Source organism: Euphorbia lathyris, chromosome 2 (genome assembly GCF_963576675.1).
Source record: "Euphorbia lathyris chromosome 2, ddEupLath1.1, whole genome shotgun sequence".
NCBI classification, from domain to species: domain Eukaryota; kingdom Viridiplantae; phylum Streptophyta; class Magnoliopsida; order Malpighiales; family Euphorbiaceae; genus Euphorbia; species Euphorbia lathyris.
This window is the reverse complement of record NC_088911.1, coordinates 139,963,273-139,980,336: the sequence shown is the minus strand read 5'-3', so window position 1 is coordinate 139,980,336 and position 17,064 is coordinate 139,963,273. Positions and strand designations below refer to the sequence as shown.

General features: G+C 35.0%; 1 protein-coding gene across 1 annotated transcript in view; it reads right to left on the bottom strand.

Moving 5' to 3' along the window:
* Nucleotides 1–17,064, bottom strand: part of LOC136220119 (uncharacterized) — a 49,371-nt gene that overhangs the window by 13,525 nt on the left and 18,782 nt on the right. The window contains exons 31-46 of the mRNA XM_066007819.1: nt 16,630–16,738; nt 16,403–16,546; nt 15,551–15,823; nt 14,738–15,412; nt 13,957–14,172; nt 12,292–12,395; nt 10,698–10,993; nt 10,467–10,551; nt 4,043–4,738; nt 3,607–3,925; nt 3,239–3,397; nt 2,982–3,145; nt 2,699–2,879; nt 2,346–2,615; nt 2,052–2,255; nt 745–799 (exon numbers count right to left, since the gene is read on the bottom strand). Of these exons, the coding sequence (XP_065863891.1) occupies nt 745–799; nt 2,052–2,255; nt 2,346–2,615; nt 2,699–2,879; nt 2,982–3,145; nt 3,239–3,397; nt 3,607–3,925; nt 4,043–4,738; nt 10,467–10,551; nt 10,698–10,993; nt 12,292–12,395; nt 13,957–14,172; nt 14,738–15,412; nt 15,551–15,823; nt 16,403–16,546; nt 16,630–16,738 (3,950 nt within the window). The remainder of the gene's footprint in view (nt 1–744; nt 800–2,051; nt 2,256–2,345; nt 2,616–2,698; nt 2,880–2,981; nt 3,146–3,238; nt 3,398–3,606; nt 3,926–4,042; nt 4,739–10,466; nt 10,552–10,697; nt 10,994–12,291; nt 12,396–13,956; nt 14,173–14,737; nt 15,413–15,550; nt 15,824–16,402; nt 16,547–16,629; nt 16,739–17,064) is intronic.

Sequence of the window (17,064 nt, the reverse complement as noted above, 5' to 3'; positions counted from 1 at the left end):
TTACTAATCATATAAAAACCACGCATGAAAGAAAAGAAAAAACAAAGTAAGACCATCAAAGTTGGTCCTTCCAGTCATCTCCCATATCATGTAATACAGTTATCAGAGGCATTAAATATTAAAAAGGGTAAAGTTCAAATAAAACCCATGTGGTTTCACTAATTTTCAGATAAAGGACTGTGGTTTACTTTTTGTCAAAACGAGGATTGAGGTTTTCAACTTTAACAAAATAAGGATTTTTTCGATTGATACTATTAAAATCACATTTGACGACTTCAAAAATGACATATTTTAAGAACTACTAATATTCTAAGCAGCTTTAATTCTTCAACTTTTTTATTTTGAGATTGTTTAGATGATGTTTGGTAAAGAGAGAGAAAGTTAATGTTTAGAGAGAGAGTTCCAAAAAAGATGATTTTCGAAAAATCGAAAATGTAGTTCCATAGAAAATATGATATTGAACAACTTTAATTCTTGAAAATTTTCATTTTCAGGTCGTTAAAGATGGTTTTAGAAGCATTAATCCAAGTTTGAAACCTCAATCCTTGCTTTGACAAAAAGTAAACCACAGTCCTTTATCCTATTAGTGAAACCACAGGGGTTTTATTTGAACTTTACCCTATTAAAAAATATGGATTCACACTGCAGCGGTGGATGGCACCTAAAAACAGAACCACAGATTTATTGACTTCATTGCAACTTTATGCGATGTATATTTGAAGGTTGAACCATTAATATGCATACCCTTTCCAGCTTTTGCTGCAAGATTTGTGACCTCCAGTTCTAACTTAGCCTGCCCCTGCGAAATAAAAAATATTTCACCAAAGCAATGCCATTAATTCATGAAAAAACTGAAAAGGAAATCTAAATATCAACCCATCTCAAATTCAACGTTGATAAAATGCAGAACATAATTTGAAGACAGGTATGGTGAAATGATAATGGAAGTTAATATTGGAAATTTTATACCAATAAAGACAAATAAGAAAGACACTAATTAGAAGAAATTTTAAAACACCCTCAAAATGCAAGGGGGAAAACATCATCAATATTTGCAAAACCCCCACAAAACATGAAGAATAGCAAACTGTACAAACATGTATAATTGCTCATTAAAAGTGAAGGTTTTGTTCCCTTTTTGAAATAAAAAACAATGTAGTGATTTAGAAGAGTATATAACTTAAGTTCCATATTCTGAAATCAGAATGAGAAAAATGAATTGTACATTATATTCAATAGAAAGGGTTGCCTATTTACGAAGGTGTGAAGTTCTAACTAAGGAAAGAACATCAATCTCTCTAATAATTGCTCCTATGATTCTTTCTATATAGTATGTAATAGCTATATACATAATGTAACACACATTAATACCGTCAATTTCTTTTGCAGAACTAGTGCACATAACATGGTGGAAATTTTTGTTTTCAATCAGCAAGTTTGCTAAAAAATACCAAAATTTCTGTATCCATTCATTTTTTTTATCCAACAAATTGGAAATCATTAATCTATTTTTCATATTTTTAGTTGCACAAGATATCTCTCTGCGATCGCACTAAAAAATCAGCACAGTACGAAATACTATGATGATCTGTTCAACCACTTGATGATTAAAAGCTACAAGAATTTGCAGATTCTTATGGAATACCAATAAAAGTGTCTCCCATCCAACAAAGGCTAGTTAAACTCAAGCCTAAGCAGGTCAAATAAAGAGATATATAAAAAAATAAAAATAATAACAACAAAAACCGAAAAGTAGCAAGACTACATGATTTGTTATTGCAACAGAATTCTTGCATCATCAATTCTTGGGGACCAACTAAATAAGATTGCAATGGATACTTATAGCAGTTTCATAATGAAAAGATGGCATCTCAAGCTAAATGACATTGGAATCCCAGCATAATATTTCATGGGGGGAGAGGGCAGGGTATGCAGTCATCAAAATGCAAATTAGACGCAAAACAGGCATAAAAAAAAAAGCCATATCTTATCCCAAATTTTTTGTTATTTGGTAGGCATAAACCAGAAAACGCTGCAACAGTAAAAAGTACCGTGCGAGGAATTTCAAATATGAAAAGTTCATTCCACTTTGCCATGCCAACATTGAGTTCTGAGTTTGAAAGCACTGGCTTCACACATTTTGTCCGTGCACTCTGAGGAAAATGCTTTTGCTGCTCTGTACCCTGACTATCAACAACAAGGCGTAGAGCACAAAAGAAATTATGGCTATTACCATCATCGACAACAGGTAAACCCTGTAGAATGCCAAAATTCACCTTTATTCCAGTTACTGAAAATATTGACTTCTAGCATGACGATCTAAAACATTTAGTAAAAGTTACAACCTTAGCTTCAACAATCTGGAGAACAACATAAGAACGTGCTTCCCTAGATTCATCTGCTACTTTCAACCTGTCTGAAAATCTTGGTGGTGGAATCCATATAGAAGCAGATCCACCATGATGTAATTGGTCAACTACATTCCCATCACCTTCAACCTTTTTCAGATATATATCAGATCCAAGTTCATTCTCTACCATTACAGTCTGAAAATCGTCCTCATCCAATGCAGAAAAAGTTGGATCCTCTTCATGTCTATGGTGACTACAATTCTCCTGCATTTGTAACAAATTTATGAAACATTCAGATGTATGCACAGGATTATAATAAACATATATAAGATATAAAAATAATGCACCTCATTTAGCTTTATCGCTTTATAATCAAGTTCTAGCTGCTTTCTCCAAGAAAGAATTGTCCCCACAAAAATTTCAAGGTTGGCTGCACTGAAGTTTATGTTCACAATACTGGTTGCAGCAATACGAATTTTCTTAGCAAGTCTTGATGGGGAATGTATATTAGTATCATATGTTTCCAACCTTGAAAAGCACAAATCAAACAAGATCAAGAATCAGATTTGCTTAAGGTAAAATGCATACAGAAAAAAGGTGCTCCAAAAATGGAAAAACCAATCATAGTACTTGAATATTCCATCAAACGGTTCCACAAGTGGTTCCCATGCTTCTAGTTGCGTATTAAATGTTGATGCAGCAATGGAGGAAATGAGTACAGCATTCATTGCCTCTATTCGACCATGTGTGGCAAGCTTTATATTGCTTATTGTAGTATCAAATAGAGGTGTCATCTGAAAGAAGTTACCATAAGAACAGAATAATAATGCAAAAAATTAAAAATAACTAAAACATCTTCAACTAAAGCTGTTCCAAAGTCCATATACCATTCCACATAAACTGTCTAAAATGGTCAAGGAGAAGTATCTTAGCTTCAGATCAACAGTTATATTTTCCCGTGACTTTGGCTTCACAGTATCACCAATTGCAAATGCTAACCTACTTGAAGGCTTTTTAAGATCAGAACGGGCGAGAAAAGTACAGGCCTGCAGAAACATAGGATAAATTAAAAAAACTAACTTCCAGAAAAGTTTAGTAAGTTCAGAACCACAAGACAGAATTACATAGATGCTGAACCCTCAATTATACTAAGACAAACATTCAGCAGAAACTATCATAATAATACTAATCGGAAGCAACACCTATAGTGATGAAAAATTATATAAAATCATTGCAGCAAAATACTAATCTCAACCTGATTTTCAACTTTCCAAATACTCCAACTCTGAGAGGCCTTTGAGCTTGAAGATCTTGAAATTGGCACTTCAAGTACACTTGCTTGGTTAACAAGATCCATTCTTGGGCAGCAGAATGAAGCTAGTCTAGGTGCTTCATCTATTCTAGTGACAACACAGCCTAGTGAAGCGTATCCTGGAGGAGAAATTGGATACCAAAAGAAAACTTCATCTACACCTTTCCCCACAATATGTGCAACTTTAGTAAACTGCACAGGCCTCAAAGCGATTTCAGGATTATCTACTGCAAATATTAGGCCCAAAGCAGGTGGTTCCAAGCTGCAAAAGAATCAGTAATCCCACATATAGATCATAGAAAAATTAGAATATAAAGATTCTTTATCAAAGTCAAAAAGCATCAGAAGATTAAACAGATGCACATTTGAATTGTCTAACCCTTCAGTAATGCAATCTCCTAGTATAGCATAACCAGCACGTGCAATAGGTCGCCATATTGAAACTGGTCGCCTTACATCACTGCCTTTGTCCCACCATATCCTCTCAAAATTGGGAGTTGATATGTAAAAATTAGATGCTTTTGCAATTGATCGGATGACATCCCATCCAGATGAATTTCCATCCTCTGTGCCTGTTTTCTGACTGCTATTTCCTTGGTCAGCAGTAAAATCTGATGCAGCTTCTTTAGGGTGCCGGATAGAGTTCCAAAGAAGAATGCGACTCAGGTTGCAACTACTGACTCTGGGAGGATATTCAGTTGAGGAATGGGCATAAAAAGAAGCAATAACATTGTCCACACGCCAAATACTTAACCCAGAAGTAGATGATAGATTTGGTGCCACACTGAATATGCATTCTGAATATGTTGTGGATGCTACAAGGTCGGACCGTAGGCAATAAACAATGTGATTTGGTGGTAGTTGGCTTCCTATATGTGCAACACAACCCATTGCTGTGTAACCAGCTGGTGCAATAGGCAACCATAGAGAACAATCACTACTAGAATCCGTATGGCCTTCAACCCCTAATCCTAGAATTCCAGAGAATGAGGCTATGAGATTGAATCCAATTGGTTTCCTCACACGTCCATATGTATTACTTACAGCCATTACTGCTTGTGAAGGGGGAATTGGCCTACCACATTGGCAAAAAAATCCATAAGGAGAAGGAAAAGTTTAGTGAGAGAGAATGAAATAAAATAAACACATGATAAATATAAAGAGATATAAAGGAATCCTGAAAGAAGGATAAGAGAGTTGGACAAATTACTAATATGAATAGCAGATGAAAGCAAAATCACTAATCAATATTGATTTTTAAAAAAAAAATCAACATAAATCCACACAGTAGTATATTTAACTATCAAATATACTGTGTCTCGCTGGTTTTCACCAGGTCAATGACTGACCAAGTGAATTTGGTCAATCACCATTAGATTTAAGCTTATTAAAATCCTATGGTGAAGATTAAAATCATCGTAAGGTTTAGATTCACACCTCCTAGATCTAATGGTGACCGAGCAAATTCACTTGGTCAGTCACTGACTAGGTGAAAACTACTGTGTCTTCATACAATCCCATTGAAAAGAAAGCAAAAGAACTATTCAAATTGAATTAGAGCAGTATAGAAGAGTTGTTGACAGAAATTAGGTCAAATTAAAATAAACGAACAAGCTCATTTTTCAGCCACGGAGTAATGTTGTGTGCAGCAGCCAATAATAAAATTAATGTGCCCTTAGTTGATAATAATCATTGACAACAGTAACAATGCCTGGCCACTTAATAACTATTCTGGAAGGCAGTTACAAGTGATAATTTGGGTTATCTTGTGATATATATTTATATATGTATATATATATTACATATGATTATATATTAACTAAATGCAAGAAAAATGATATCATGTGCATTAATCGGGTTGTATCTGTAAATTGTTGTCTTGTAAGAAATTACCACCCCCAGTTATAGGCCCTTATGTACTTTTTATTATAAATTATATGAAGGTAAAAGGAAGCAAGTATTTCCGGAAAATTGGTCTAAAGAGATCGGAGGGTTCTATCTAAACGAGCCCTTAACTTCAAGAGATTGAAGGGTCAGAGTAACGAGAACTTAACTTCAAGAGAGCAAAGGGTTCTTCTAAACCAGCCCTTAAACTAACCAGAAAATCAGTCCCTTACAATAACGAGATCCTAGGCCTATAACAGAAAGACCGAAAACTGCTCATTATCAAAGACCGAAAAACTGCTCATTATCCATAAAAGGAAAGAGTAGTATCACTTTTCAATAACCCATTATATGGTTTTGAAGCATTGAAAAAAAAAGAATTGCACAAGAAATTTTAACTACAATAAAATAAAATGTACATTGAACCACATAAATACTAGAAACCATAAAAAAATAAAAAATAAAAATACATACTCTATGTCATCTAAGAGACAAGAATCCCTTAGCCAAAATCCATATATTCAGTTATAAAACTTGGAGATGACTAGTTTACCACGTTGTTCTTCAAACATGTCGATAAAATGTTTCTTCCAAGAACTTGGATCGTCTGAGCAACCAAACACAACTTTTCCATTCGATTTTTCCACTCATCTCCAAAATTGACAAAGGCATAAAGAAACTTCATGAACACTCATATGTATATGGAAATGAATTTGACTCCGTCCAATACAAGGCATCTTTATCTCCCTTAGTTGATGAAGCCAGTGGAAACATCCATTGCAGTATATAGCTAGTCCAGTGATACGTGTCTAAGTAAATTCGATTCTTCTACAAGATTCGTTCTTGAGTGAAAATATGAAACACAATTTTAACTTAGATCTCTGAAGGTGATAATTACAGGGACTAACAGAGGGAGCTAGTAAAATTTTATAATGGCGGGGCTAAGTATTGTGCCCAATTAAGAGTGAAAAGACATAAAACACATAAAACCCATAGATCTTTTCCATGGGCCACACCTCACGATTTTTGACTGTGCACGGATTCTACAACAAATAACATCGAGAACATCATTCGACTCGCAACAATCGAATGTTATTTATTCTAGAATCTGTGCATAAGCAAAAGTCCTGAGTTATGGCCATGGAAAATGACATCTATGGGTTTTATGTGTTTAAACTCTCAATTGGGCTCGATACTTAGTATTAAAGGACTAACTGGCTTCTCAACCAAGGCATGACTATAAATCGTTGAAGATAGTGGCTTTCAGATTCGACTAGGAGGTATTTATGGGGATAAAGATGTCTGGTGTTGGATGGAGTCAAATTCATTTTTATTTACAATTGAATCTTTGTGAAGGTTCTTTATGCCTTGTAAATTTCAAAGATCAGTGGCAAAATCGAATTGGAAAGTTGTGTTTGGTTGCTCAAACGCTACAATGATCCAAGTTCTAGGAAGAAACATGTAATCAATTTGTTTAAACAACGTGAGGTTTCAAGTGGATTTCAAGATATGGATTTTGGCAACCGATTCATGTTCAGATCCACAGTTCACTCTACATGATCTCGAATTGAACGAAGTGGCCACCTTTCATATTAGCAAACACTATCTAGACATAATTGTTTTGTGTTCTCAGTGTCCCCAAATCCAAGCACAACTGCATGTAGCTATAATGGACATTACAATTTGGTGTAAATTTAACAATTCTAGGCAAAGTGGCAATCCAGGCATGCTCTTGCTCAGTTGCTCTTCTATGATTATCAACTATCAATATCTTTTGTCTATGTGAATTTTTGTCATATTTTAACGACGTGTTGTGTTGGAAATTTAACTGGGTTGGCCTTTGTTACAGTATTAATTAGATGTAGTTAGTAGTTGGCATCATAGTTGTTAGAATCGTACGAGTCGACGCGACTCGTACGATTCGATTCATGAAGAATTCGAGTCGTACAACTTCATGAATCGGCCGAGTCACCACCGATTCGGCCGATTCACCGAGTCACCCGAGTCAGTCGATTCAGGCCACCATTTAAAAAAAAAAAATTCAATTTTTAACAACTCAAAAACGTAGAGCAGAAGAAGATGACTATTCACTTTACAAAAACAAAAAAAAAAAACATACAAAAGTTATGAAACACAAATAGTTTCAATCAGATGACTCTTCACTTTACAAATTCCAAAACCTTCCATCTTCTTTTCTATTTTCTATGTTATGTCTGTCTCTACTTTCTTTTATAACTTGATATAATTTCTATTTAGATATTAAAATTGTGTCTTTGGACTAATATTTAAAGTTAAATATGGTTAATATTTTATTTTTTATAGTATTTTGAATTTGATCCGAATCTTACGATTCGATTCTATTCACGAGTCCCGATTCGCAAAATGAGATTTCGAGTCACGAGTCGAATCTCGATTTAACAACTATGGTTGCCATTTAAGGAAGTAGTTGGGGAATAAGTAGTTGGGAATTAATTGTGGTTTGTAGATAAATACTTGTATTACCCTTGAGTTAATTAAGAAAATACACTTTCAAATAACCCTTGTGTGGTTACATGGTATCAGAGCCAAGCATTTTGGCTTAGGAAATTGTTTCTCTGAGTTTGAATTGTTAACGGCGGTCCGGGTTGGAAGTCGATTTTTTCAACACCTCCGTTCATCTCACCGCCCCCTCCATCGGACTCCTATTTCCGGCCACCAGAAATGCCGCGCGTTGGCCCCACGCGCCACCGCCTATTCCGACGCGCCACCCACTCGTCGGCGCGTGACAGCTCCGTTCGGCGTCGTTCTTCTTCTGCCGGTCTCGCCTCTACATTTCCGGCCCATCTATGTCGTCGGTTTCCCTTGGTGATAATTCCGGTCAGCCTTCTTCTTTGTGGTAACTCCTGCTTGTGTTCGGTTAGACCCATATTTCTGATCTGGTTTGTCTTTTCAATTGAGGTTGACAATATTCTGATTCTCTTTGGTCTATTTTATCTTTATCTTGGTTATTTGGTTAAAATATCAGTAGTGCATTTACTGTTCATTGAAATTTTGTGGTAATTGTCATTTGCTTGGATTGACAATGACTGAGGAAAAGGATAAGAAAGTCATGACTGAAATTACTGTTGGTACCACTCGAATTACGGATAGAAAATTGACTGGAGTTAAGGATTACACTCAGTGGAAACGTACTATTACTCGGTACATTAATAGTGTCGATTTGGGGGATCATTTGAGTAATAATCCTACACCTAGAGATGAGCAGGGAAGTAGGAAGAAATGGATGATGGTAGACTATAAACTTTTTAATCTGATTCAGAATACTTTGGACTCTACTATTGATGACATTGTGACTCATTGTGATACTGTCAAAGAAATGTGGGAATACTTAGAGTCTATGTATGCTAGTAAACAAGACTTGACTCATATTCATAACTTACTGTCTTCATATTATCGTCCTTTGTTTTCTACTTCAGTTCTAGCTTTGGATGCATTCTACTGGTTGTGTATGTTGATGATATCATAATTACAGGAAGTGTTGTTGCTCGGATTAAGGAGTTGAAGGAGTTCCTTGGTACTTGCTTCCAGACAAAGGATCTTGGTCCTTTGAAATACTTCTTGGGAATAGAGGTATCTCGCAGTTGTTTAGATATGTTGAAAGATGCAGGTCTAATTGAGGGAAAGACTTGTGATGCTCCAATGGTGCCCAATGTGAAGTTGAAGTCTAATGATGGTGACTTACTCAAAGAACCTGAGAAATACAGGAGAATTGTTGGCAAACTGAATTATCTCACAATTACTCGTCCTGACATTTCATTTCCTGTGCAGATCTGTCAGACAGACGCTCTACTACTGGGTAGAGTGTATTTGTTGGGGGAAATCTTGTTTCATGGAAGAGTAAGAAGCAAAGTGTAGTTTCTAGATCCAGTGTAGAATCTGAATACCGAGCTATGGCACAGGCTACATGTGAACTTGTGTGGTTACGTCGTCTACTTGGCGAAATTGGGTTTGACCAGATAAAACCAATGAAGTTATATTGTGATAATAAAACAGCTATCTATATTGCAAATAACTATGTGTTTAATGAAAGAACAAAGCATATAGAAGTTGACTGTCATTTTACTCAAGAGAAGTTGGAGGATGGTACAATCACAACTCCACATGTCAGAACCAGAAGTCAATTAGCAGATGTGTTCACCAAGGCTTTACCATGAACTCTAGTCAATTACATTTGTAACAAGCTGGGCATGATAAATATCTATGCTCCAGCTTGAGGGGGAGTGTTACAGTATTAATTAGATGTAGTTAGTAGTTGGCATTTAAGGAAGTAGTTGGGAATTAATTGTGGTTTGTATATAAATACTTGTATTACCCTTGAGTTAATTAAGAAAATACACTTTCAAATAACCCTTGCGTGGTTACAGCCTTTAAACAGTCATGTGATGGAAAATATATTCTTCCCTAGATATATTGTATATTGGTTTATCATGGTCGTCGTATTATGGCTCAAATAAAACTTGACACTCAAATACTTAATTCTTTACTAAAGATGATAGGATATAAAACTACATGAATAACTTGCTCTTTACATGTTTGTCTTTACTGCATCGCATTTTAGAACTCAAAGAGTCTTGTTGCTCGTTCTTAGCAACTGTTAACCTTGTACCTCAAAATCTTTTAAGCATCGACTCTAAGCAGTTTTCTAGCCTAACATATCTTGTTGGAAGTGTTAGGGGCTCGTTAAGAGAGAGATCTTATAAACACAAAATTATAGAAAACTGAGATTTTTTTGCTTCTTTATTTTATTCATGTCTTGTCGAGAATATATATTATTTAGCTCAGTAAATCCAATAATGTAAACATAGCACCACTGAATCTAATGAAAATCCAGCCAAACTCAACTAAGAAGAAACCTTTGTACAACTCAAGATAAACTTTACCTTGAAGTCACACAATCGCCCAATATAACATAATTTGCAGGAGCTTGAGGTCTCCAGAAGGTAAGGTTATTGAGAGGCCCACTTCCTGCACCAACATCCAAAATGATGTTAAGAGAGCAAATTATTAATAAGTCTCATAAGCAGTTCTAGGAAATGCAGCCACAATGTGAACAAAACTGAGATATAAGAAAGGTAAATTATAAAATTTCATCCATCTAAATAAAACACAACCTTTTCCGGCGACCCAAATTCGGTCATAGTTAATACAAGGTGCCAAAGGAATAGAGTTTCCCAATTGTAATGCTGCAACTGCCTGATTCTGCAAGTTAAGCAAAAGAGAAATGGCGCTCAAGGAAAGATGGAAGCAAATATCTGTTGATATCAGAGATATATTTGTTTTCTCCTTCACAGAAGTATATCCCCCTGAAATATCGACTGGGTCAAGAATCATGAGACCAGAACCAGCCTCAACAGTCAAATCCTTCACCAGGGCTCGGACCCAGGTATCATTGTCTTTTGATGCATACCTATTTTAGTAAAAGAAAATAGTCATAATTGCATCTATAATTATAAATGAGTATGATGACAACATTCTCAACCCATAAATCAAATGACTAAAAATTACTAGTAATTTTGATAGTAAATATCAGCAACAGAAAAGAAACACATGAAAAGTGAAAGACTGAGTTGAAAGAAAAAAAAAACCATTGCTATAGTAGCTATATGTATATACTTCTAATCTTTGATTCATCAATGCCACTGTGATATTAAGAAGAAACATGGGCAAGTCAAAATAGTAAATACGAGTAACAATGTGGGAACACCACCTCAGGTAATGTTGCCCCCAAAATGGTAATGTCCTCACAAATATAAAAGACAAATAAACCACTAGCAATTGGACGTGCATTCCACAATTTCTTTAAAGTATTTAACTTTAGAATCATCCTTCTTAAAATTTATTTAATCTAAACACCAAAAATTTGAGAAATTGTGTCATTCATTTATATCTTACTTGTTCATATAAACAATGTACATCAGTTAGTGGTTGTAAAAACATCCACGCACTCCCATCATTTTTTTATGCAGAGGAAAATATAAAACCATTATATGAATCATAAAAATAAGTAAAATAAATATAGTGACTCAAATATAAATGAATTAATTTAAGAATACATAATGATATAATTATCAAATAAAAAAAGAAAAGAAAAAAACGCAATGGATGGAAAAGAATCCTCATATAGGACTCGGCAAAAAATGACAACAAAAAAGGGCATATAAAGCACAATTGAGAAGCAATGCAATTCCTTCTGAAATGTCCACTAGCATAAGCCAATATTGAAGCCAAAACCACTTTGCCTTTTGATGTACCCCCCATCATCATAGAGCATCCTGATGTTGGGGAAGATTAAGGAAGTTAAATTAGGGATTTTATCTTTGAATGTTTGTGGTCTCTAGTTGATTTTGATGTTAAATGTACATATGAAAATTTCCCTTAAAGTACCCTCTATCTTACAGATCTATGTTTTCTGGTTTTACTATTTCATTTAGTGTAAAATAAACTTTAAGGATCAAAGCATTTACAAATGTCAACTATTGCATATACTCTTCTGTGGACTTCAGATTTATATGGCCACCATCCAGCAAAGAGAGCAGTACTAGAAACAGTCATCTGAGTGCCAGTATAAAAAATTTACACAACATATTTTAACTTTTTAAGGAGAACCAAGCTGGACTAGAGCATGTACCAAATAGCAAAAGCAGCATTGACAATAGAAAAACCGGGTAAATTATCATGAACAAAAAAAAAAAGCTTTTGTCTTACATGAAACTGAAATCCAATTTAGCACGGAGAAGCTTTTCACCATATAATGAATCATCCAATGAAGATTTTGTGCCATCATAAAAAGTAAACTCAGGAGAAACCACCTGAAAATGGAAACAGTAAGAAGTTCAATCTATTCAGAATGAACACAAATAGAAAACTTAGAAAAAAAGAATCCTACTTTCTATTATAAATCAAACCACTAACTAACGTAGTAAGAATTAGGGTAAATTATTTAAATATCCATGAGGTTTGGTCAAATAAGATAAAACCTTCCAATTTTGAGGGGGGTTTGCCCATTAAATTTTTCTTCCTAACCCCACAAGGTCAAAAAAATTATTTTTTTCCTAAAAATCAACTTCTTACTTTTGAGACTAGCGGAAGTTGTCAAATTTCAATCTTCAATGAAAATTATTAGAAGATTTGCCAACTAAATATAGCCAAGGGTGCTTCTAAAAACTAGAATATTGATTGAAATAAGAATTTTCATTTAATTTAGTCCCAAAAGTAAGAATTGATTTTAAGGGAAAAAATAAAAAAGTATTTGAGCTAGGAAGGTTGCGAAGAACTAGATAATTTGAAGTAATTAATAAGTGTAAAATGTGACACTATGTTGCTTGAACACTCTTCTTTAGTAGCGTTTCTACGTTTCATGTCTGTGTCATGTCTTTTTTACGCCTGTATCTGTTTTCGTTTGAAAGCTATTTTACGAAGGTTACGTTTTAGAAATAATGCTTCCCGGTGTCCGTGTCCGTACAACATAGTGACATTGAATTAATGGACAAAAACCTTCAAAACTAGCTGAAAGGATCCTCCTAATGGACAAACTCAAAATAAAAGGATGTTAATATTTGTTTTTGAAAATATAAGTACTAGTGTATTTGAACAAACCTCAACAAGGATGAAATTATTTACCCTAAATATACTATAATTCTGCCAATAAGACAACACTAACTATTAAACTAACCATCAACTCCAATTGTTAGAATAACTTGGTTGGAATTTTTTCTCAATCTAGATCATCAAAAGTCTGATGAAAGCCCACTTCTTATTGCACGCACTACAGCCACACCACACTCAAGGGATTGGTTTAAGAGTAACTATAAGCCACTCTAATCAGCAGTGGCCAAATGCAGTGGAACATTTTAATTCAGAGAAATAGCTTTTTTCATGCATCTGCATTCTACACTTTATCTTTTGTAATTAATGTAAAGCATGCCTAAGTCTGCTAGAGCAAGCTTAGGCTGCTGGAGGGCTGTTGTAGGCTGTTGTGGGCCTACAATGTCTCCTTTATTGAAGGAAAAACCTGTATATATATATATGTGTGTAACTAATATCAGAATCATAGAGTGAAATACTAATACAGAATGTTACATCTTTTAAGCAGTAAGTTACAAATTTCTGAAAAGGAGGTAGCTCACAAGCTTGTGAATGTTTTCTTGACTTTACATACAGCAGAATAAATGAGAGAATTAAACAATCTAATAGAAAATACTATACATCCAGAAGCACAAAATGTGAAGTATTTAAATATGTAAAGCAGGCAGCATGCCCAATTAATACCGCATCATGCAAAAGTACACAGCTCCCAGAAAATGACAAGACATATACTGAAAAACCATAGCTCGCAACAACAACAACAAAAAAAGGCTCAATAACCTTTACCTGAGCCTCGAAAGTGTAACTTTGCACTCCGCTTGTATCATTTTGAGAGTCAGAAGTACTTGAAATGTCTGATGATTCATGCGTATCATCCAAATTCGTCTTCTCATTACCAGGTGAAGAACTATCCACCAGTATAATGTCCACACCATCTTCTACGGAGGTTGAGTAGCTGCTATCATTACTCAAGTATGCATACTTCCTCAAAAGGAAACCATTCTGATGGAAAAGGTATAACGATGTGTTACAACAGAGTCAGTGTTTCATTCATTTAGAAACCAACAAGCAATACCTTAAGCACATGCCCACAAGTCAACAAGAGACGATTTTAAGAAAGACAACATAAAGAAAAGGTTGTCAATTTTCCCTTTTCTATCCTTGTGCGTTCTCAAGAGGAGAAAAGGTTAATAATTTGATATGCAGGAGTTACAGTTGATGACAGCTAGAAAGTCTCAATACTAAAAACAAATTGCCCAACATTATCACTTCAAGATGTTCAAATAATTCTCTAAACAGAAAATTAGTTTTTCAATATCTGCTTGACAGTTACAGGTTTGAAACAGAAACAAGTATATGAAACATTCTCACAAGTTGATAGAGAAATTCAAAGCCAAAATATAAAAAAATGTAAGCCCACTGGAAGTTAAAATCACCATTTCTCATCAATCTTCCTTTCTAAGCATACTTGTTTCCCACCTCATGCATGTAATACCAGTATAATAGAGAGATAAGAAGCAATCATACAAATTAAATAATCAGCATAAAAAGCAGGGAAACAAACTACCTCAATCTTTACATTAGAAAACCGCAGCCTCTTCCCCCGTCCAACAATTATTATTGGTCGAAACCTCCTTGAATGAAATTCCTTTGCATTGGTTTCTTCACTTAGACATATAACTTTTCCACAACCATCGTAGGTATATTCATCAACTCCATGGGCATCTACAATTAACTGTCTATTTGGAGATAAGTGCACAATTTCTTCACTCTGTTTGTAAACAGCTTCCGAAAGTACTATGCTATTGGTTTTACAAATGGGATCCTTCTTAGGATCCATTGATTCCTCCCTGCCAGTTATTGTCCCCAATGCTGGCACAAAAAACTCTCCCACAGCCAGAAGAAAATCTGGTACAACAAGAACACGAGGCTGCTGAACTCGAACCACACATGATTGGGAGGAAAGACGCCATCTATAGTCCATCAAAAACATCGTTGAATAAGTTACATCCAACTCAATGCTAGAATCGACGTTTACCCTCCTAAGACTACTACTATTCAGCAGTTGCGGGACATTTCCAACAGAACCTTGTTTAGAAGCATCACTAGATGATCCAAGCATTAGGCGCATTTCACTTATCGTATCAGGACGAACATCCAAGATAGAAAACCTAGGGATAGTTATGTACAGATCTGTTTCAGACAATGAAGATGTGCGGTATGATACCCACAGACCTTCCAGCTGCAAGCACATAATCAAGACTTGTGAAGAATAAACCAAGAGTAGATGGAATTATTAGCACAATATTCATGAAGGTATGCATCCATATGCATTGTATGGGCAACATTACATTTATCTTTAATAAACAAAAAGACTTACAGCAAGATGAGCTAGAGGTGACTCATGAACACCATTACAAAGCTCCAACAGTGCATAACTGATATCAACAGCCATTATGTTAACAGTTTGTGACAAAAGGATCTGACTATTCATGTTGACCTTATCTGCCAGCATTCGCATTGTATCTATTGGGCCATCTTTGCTACCATGAAAACTTGGAGGAAGCCTCGGTTCTTCACATAAATTCATGAATGTACAATCTAGAATTACATTGTATTCTTTATCAGACATAACAGCGTGAAGGGAATCCACCTGCTCAAACATGAATGAGAAGAATTACTACACAAGTGCAACACCTCAATTTGAATGATTTTATGATGTTCTAGGCTAAGCATTCCACTGTGTACAACTTTACAGTCCCAACACTTCTTCACTTGTGTACATCCCCATGTATTTCCATGTCCACCCTTCCTAGTTTTTTCATCTTCATTTAAAATAAAAATATAATCATTAGTTTCAAAGAAGACCCTTTCATGTGTGACTGAGTCAACTAGAAGTAAAAAGCATTTGTTCTTTCTTCTCACAAAATTACGGAATCAGCATTTTTCCCTTTTTACAAAGTAGTCAGAAACAAAGTACAAAATGCAATTCCATGAAATGCATACAACTTGCACAAACGAATAAAGAAGGTGAAGAGAATATGAAAAAGCGCTTAACAATTCCAATTTATTTGACCCAAATAACATGAAAAGCTAAGTAAACTTTTTAAGTTAATTTATGAATCACAAGGATTAGGATATGCTCCCTAACCAAAGGAAATAAAATACAACAAAAGGCAGAAAAGAAAAGAAAAGAATGTCTTAGACCGCAGCATGTCCAATTAATATTTACCTTAACTTCAAGCGAAAATGTTGGAACTTTCCTGAAAACATCACGCAAACTGCGACGTACATATATATCTAGTCCTTTGCCTTCCCGTATCATAGGCTTACCTAAAGAACCATCAACTCCAACCGACATGTTGATCCCCAAAATCTGAAATTTAAGACATTGAATTACAATTCAGAAACCGAAACTCTAATTCACAGACAATCAAGTAAAAATACACAAAAACATACCTTAGCATGAAGAACATCAATGTGAACAGCTGAAGGATCTTTCTCTGGGGAGCCATGCCAACTTAATTCATTTGTCACCTCTAACTGACCCAAATCAAGTTGAATGAAACTGCAAGCATGACCAATAAATACATAAGTGATGACTTCGAACAACTTAAAGAACTGAAAGATTCACGGACACACAAGACTTCCAAAGAAAAGCAAACCTATCATCAGGAATTTCAAAAGATTGCAATTCATACTTGGATATAAAGCTTAAACTCAGTCAAATGAGAATAGCACAAAAAAAGATCATTTTTTGGCATATAGGACATGTCAGCATATAGTATCCATCATTATAGTATAGTCAAACTAAGATCCACAAGGTACAAATACAGTCTTATTAAATATTCACAACAGCATTTCTTCTTAGTGAGACACAAAAAAGAAGTATGT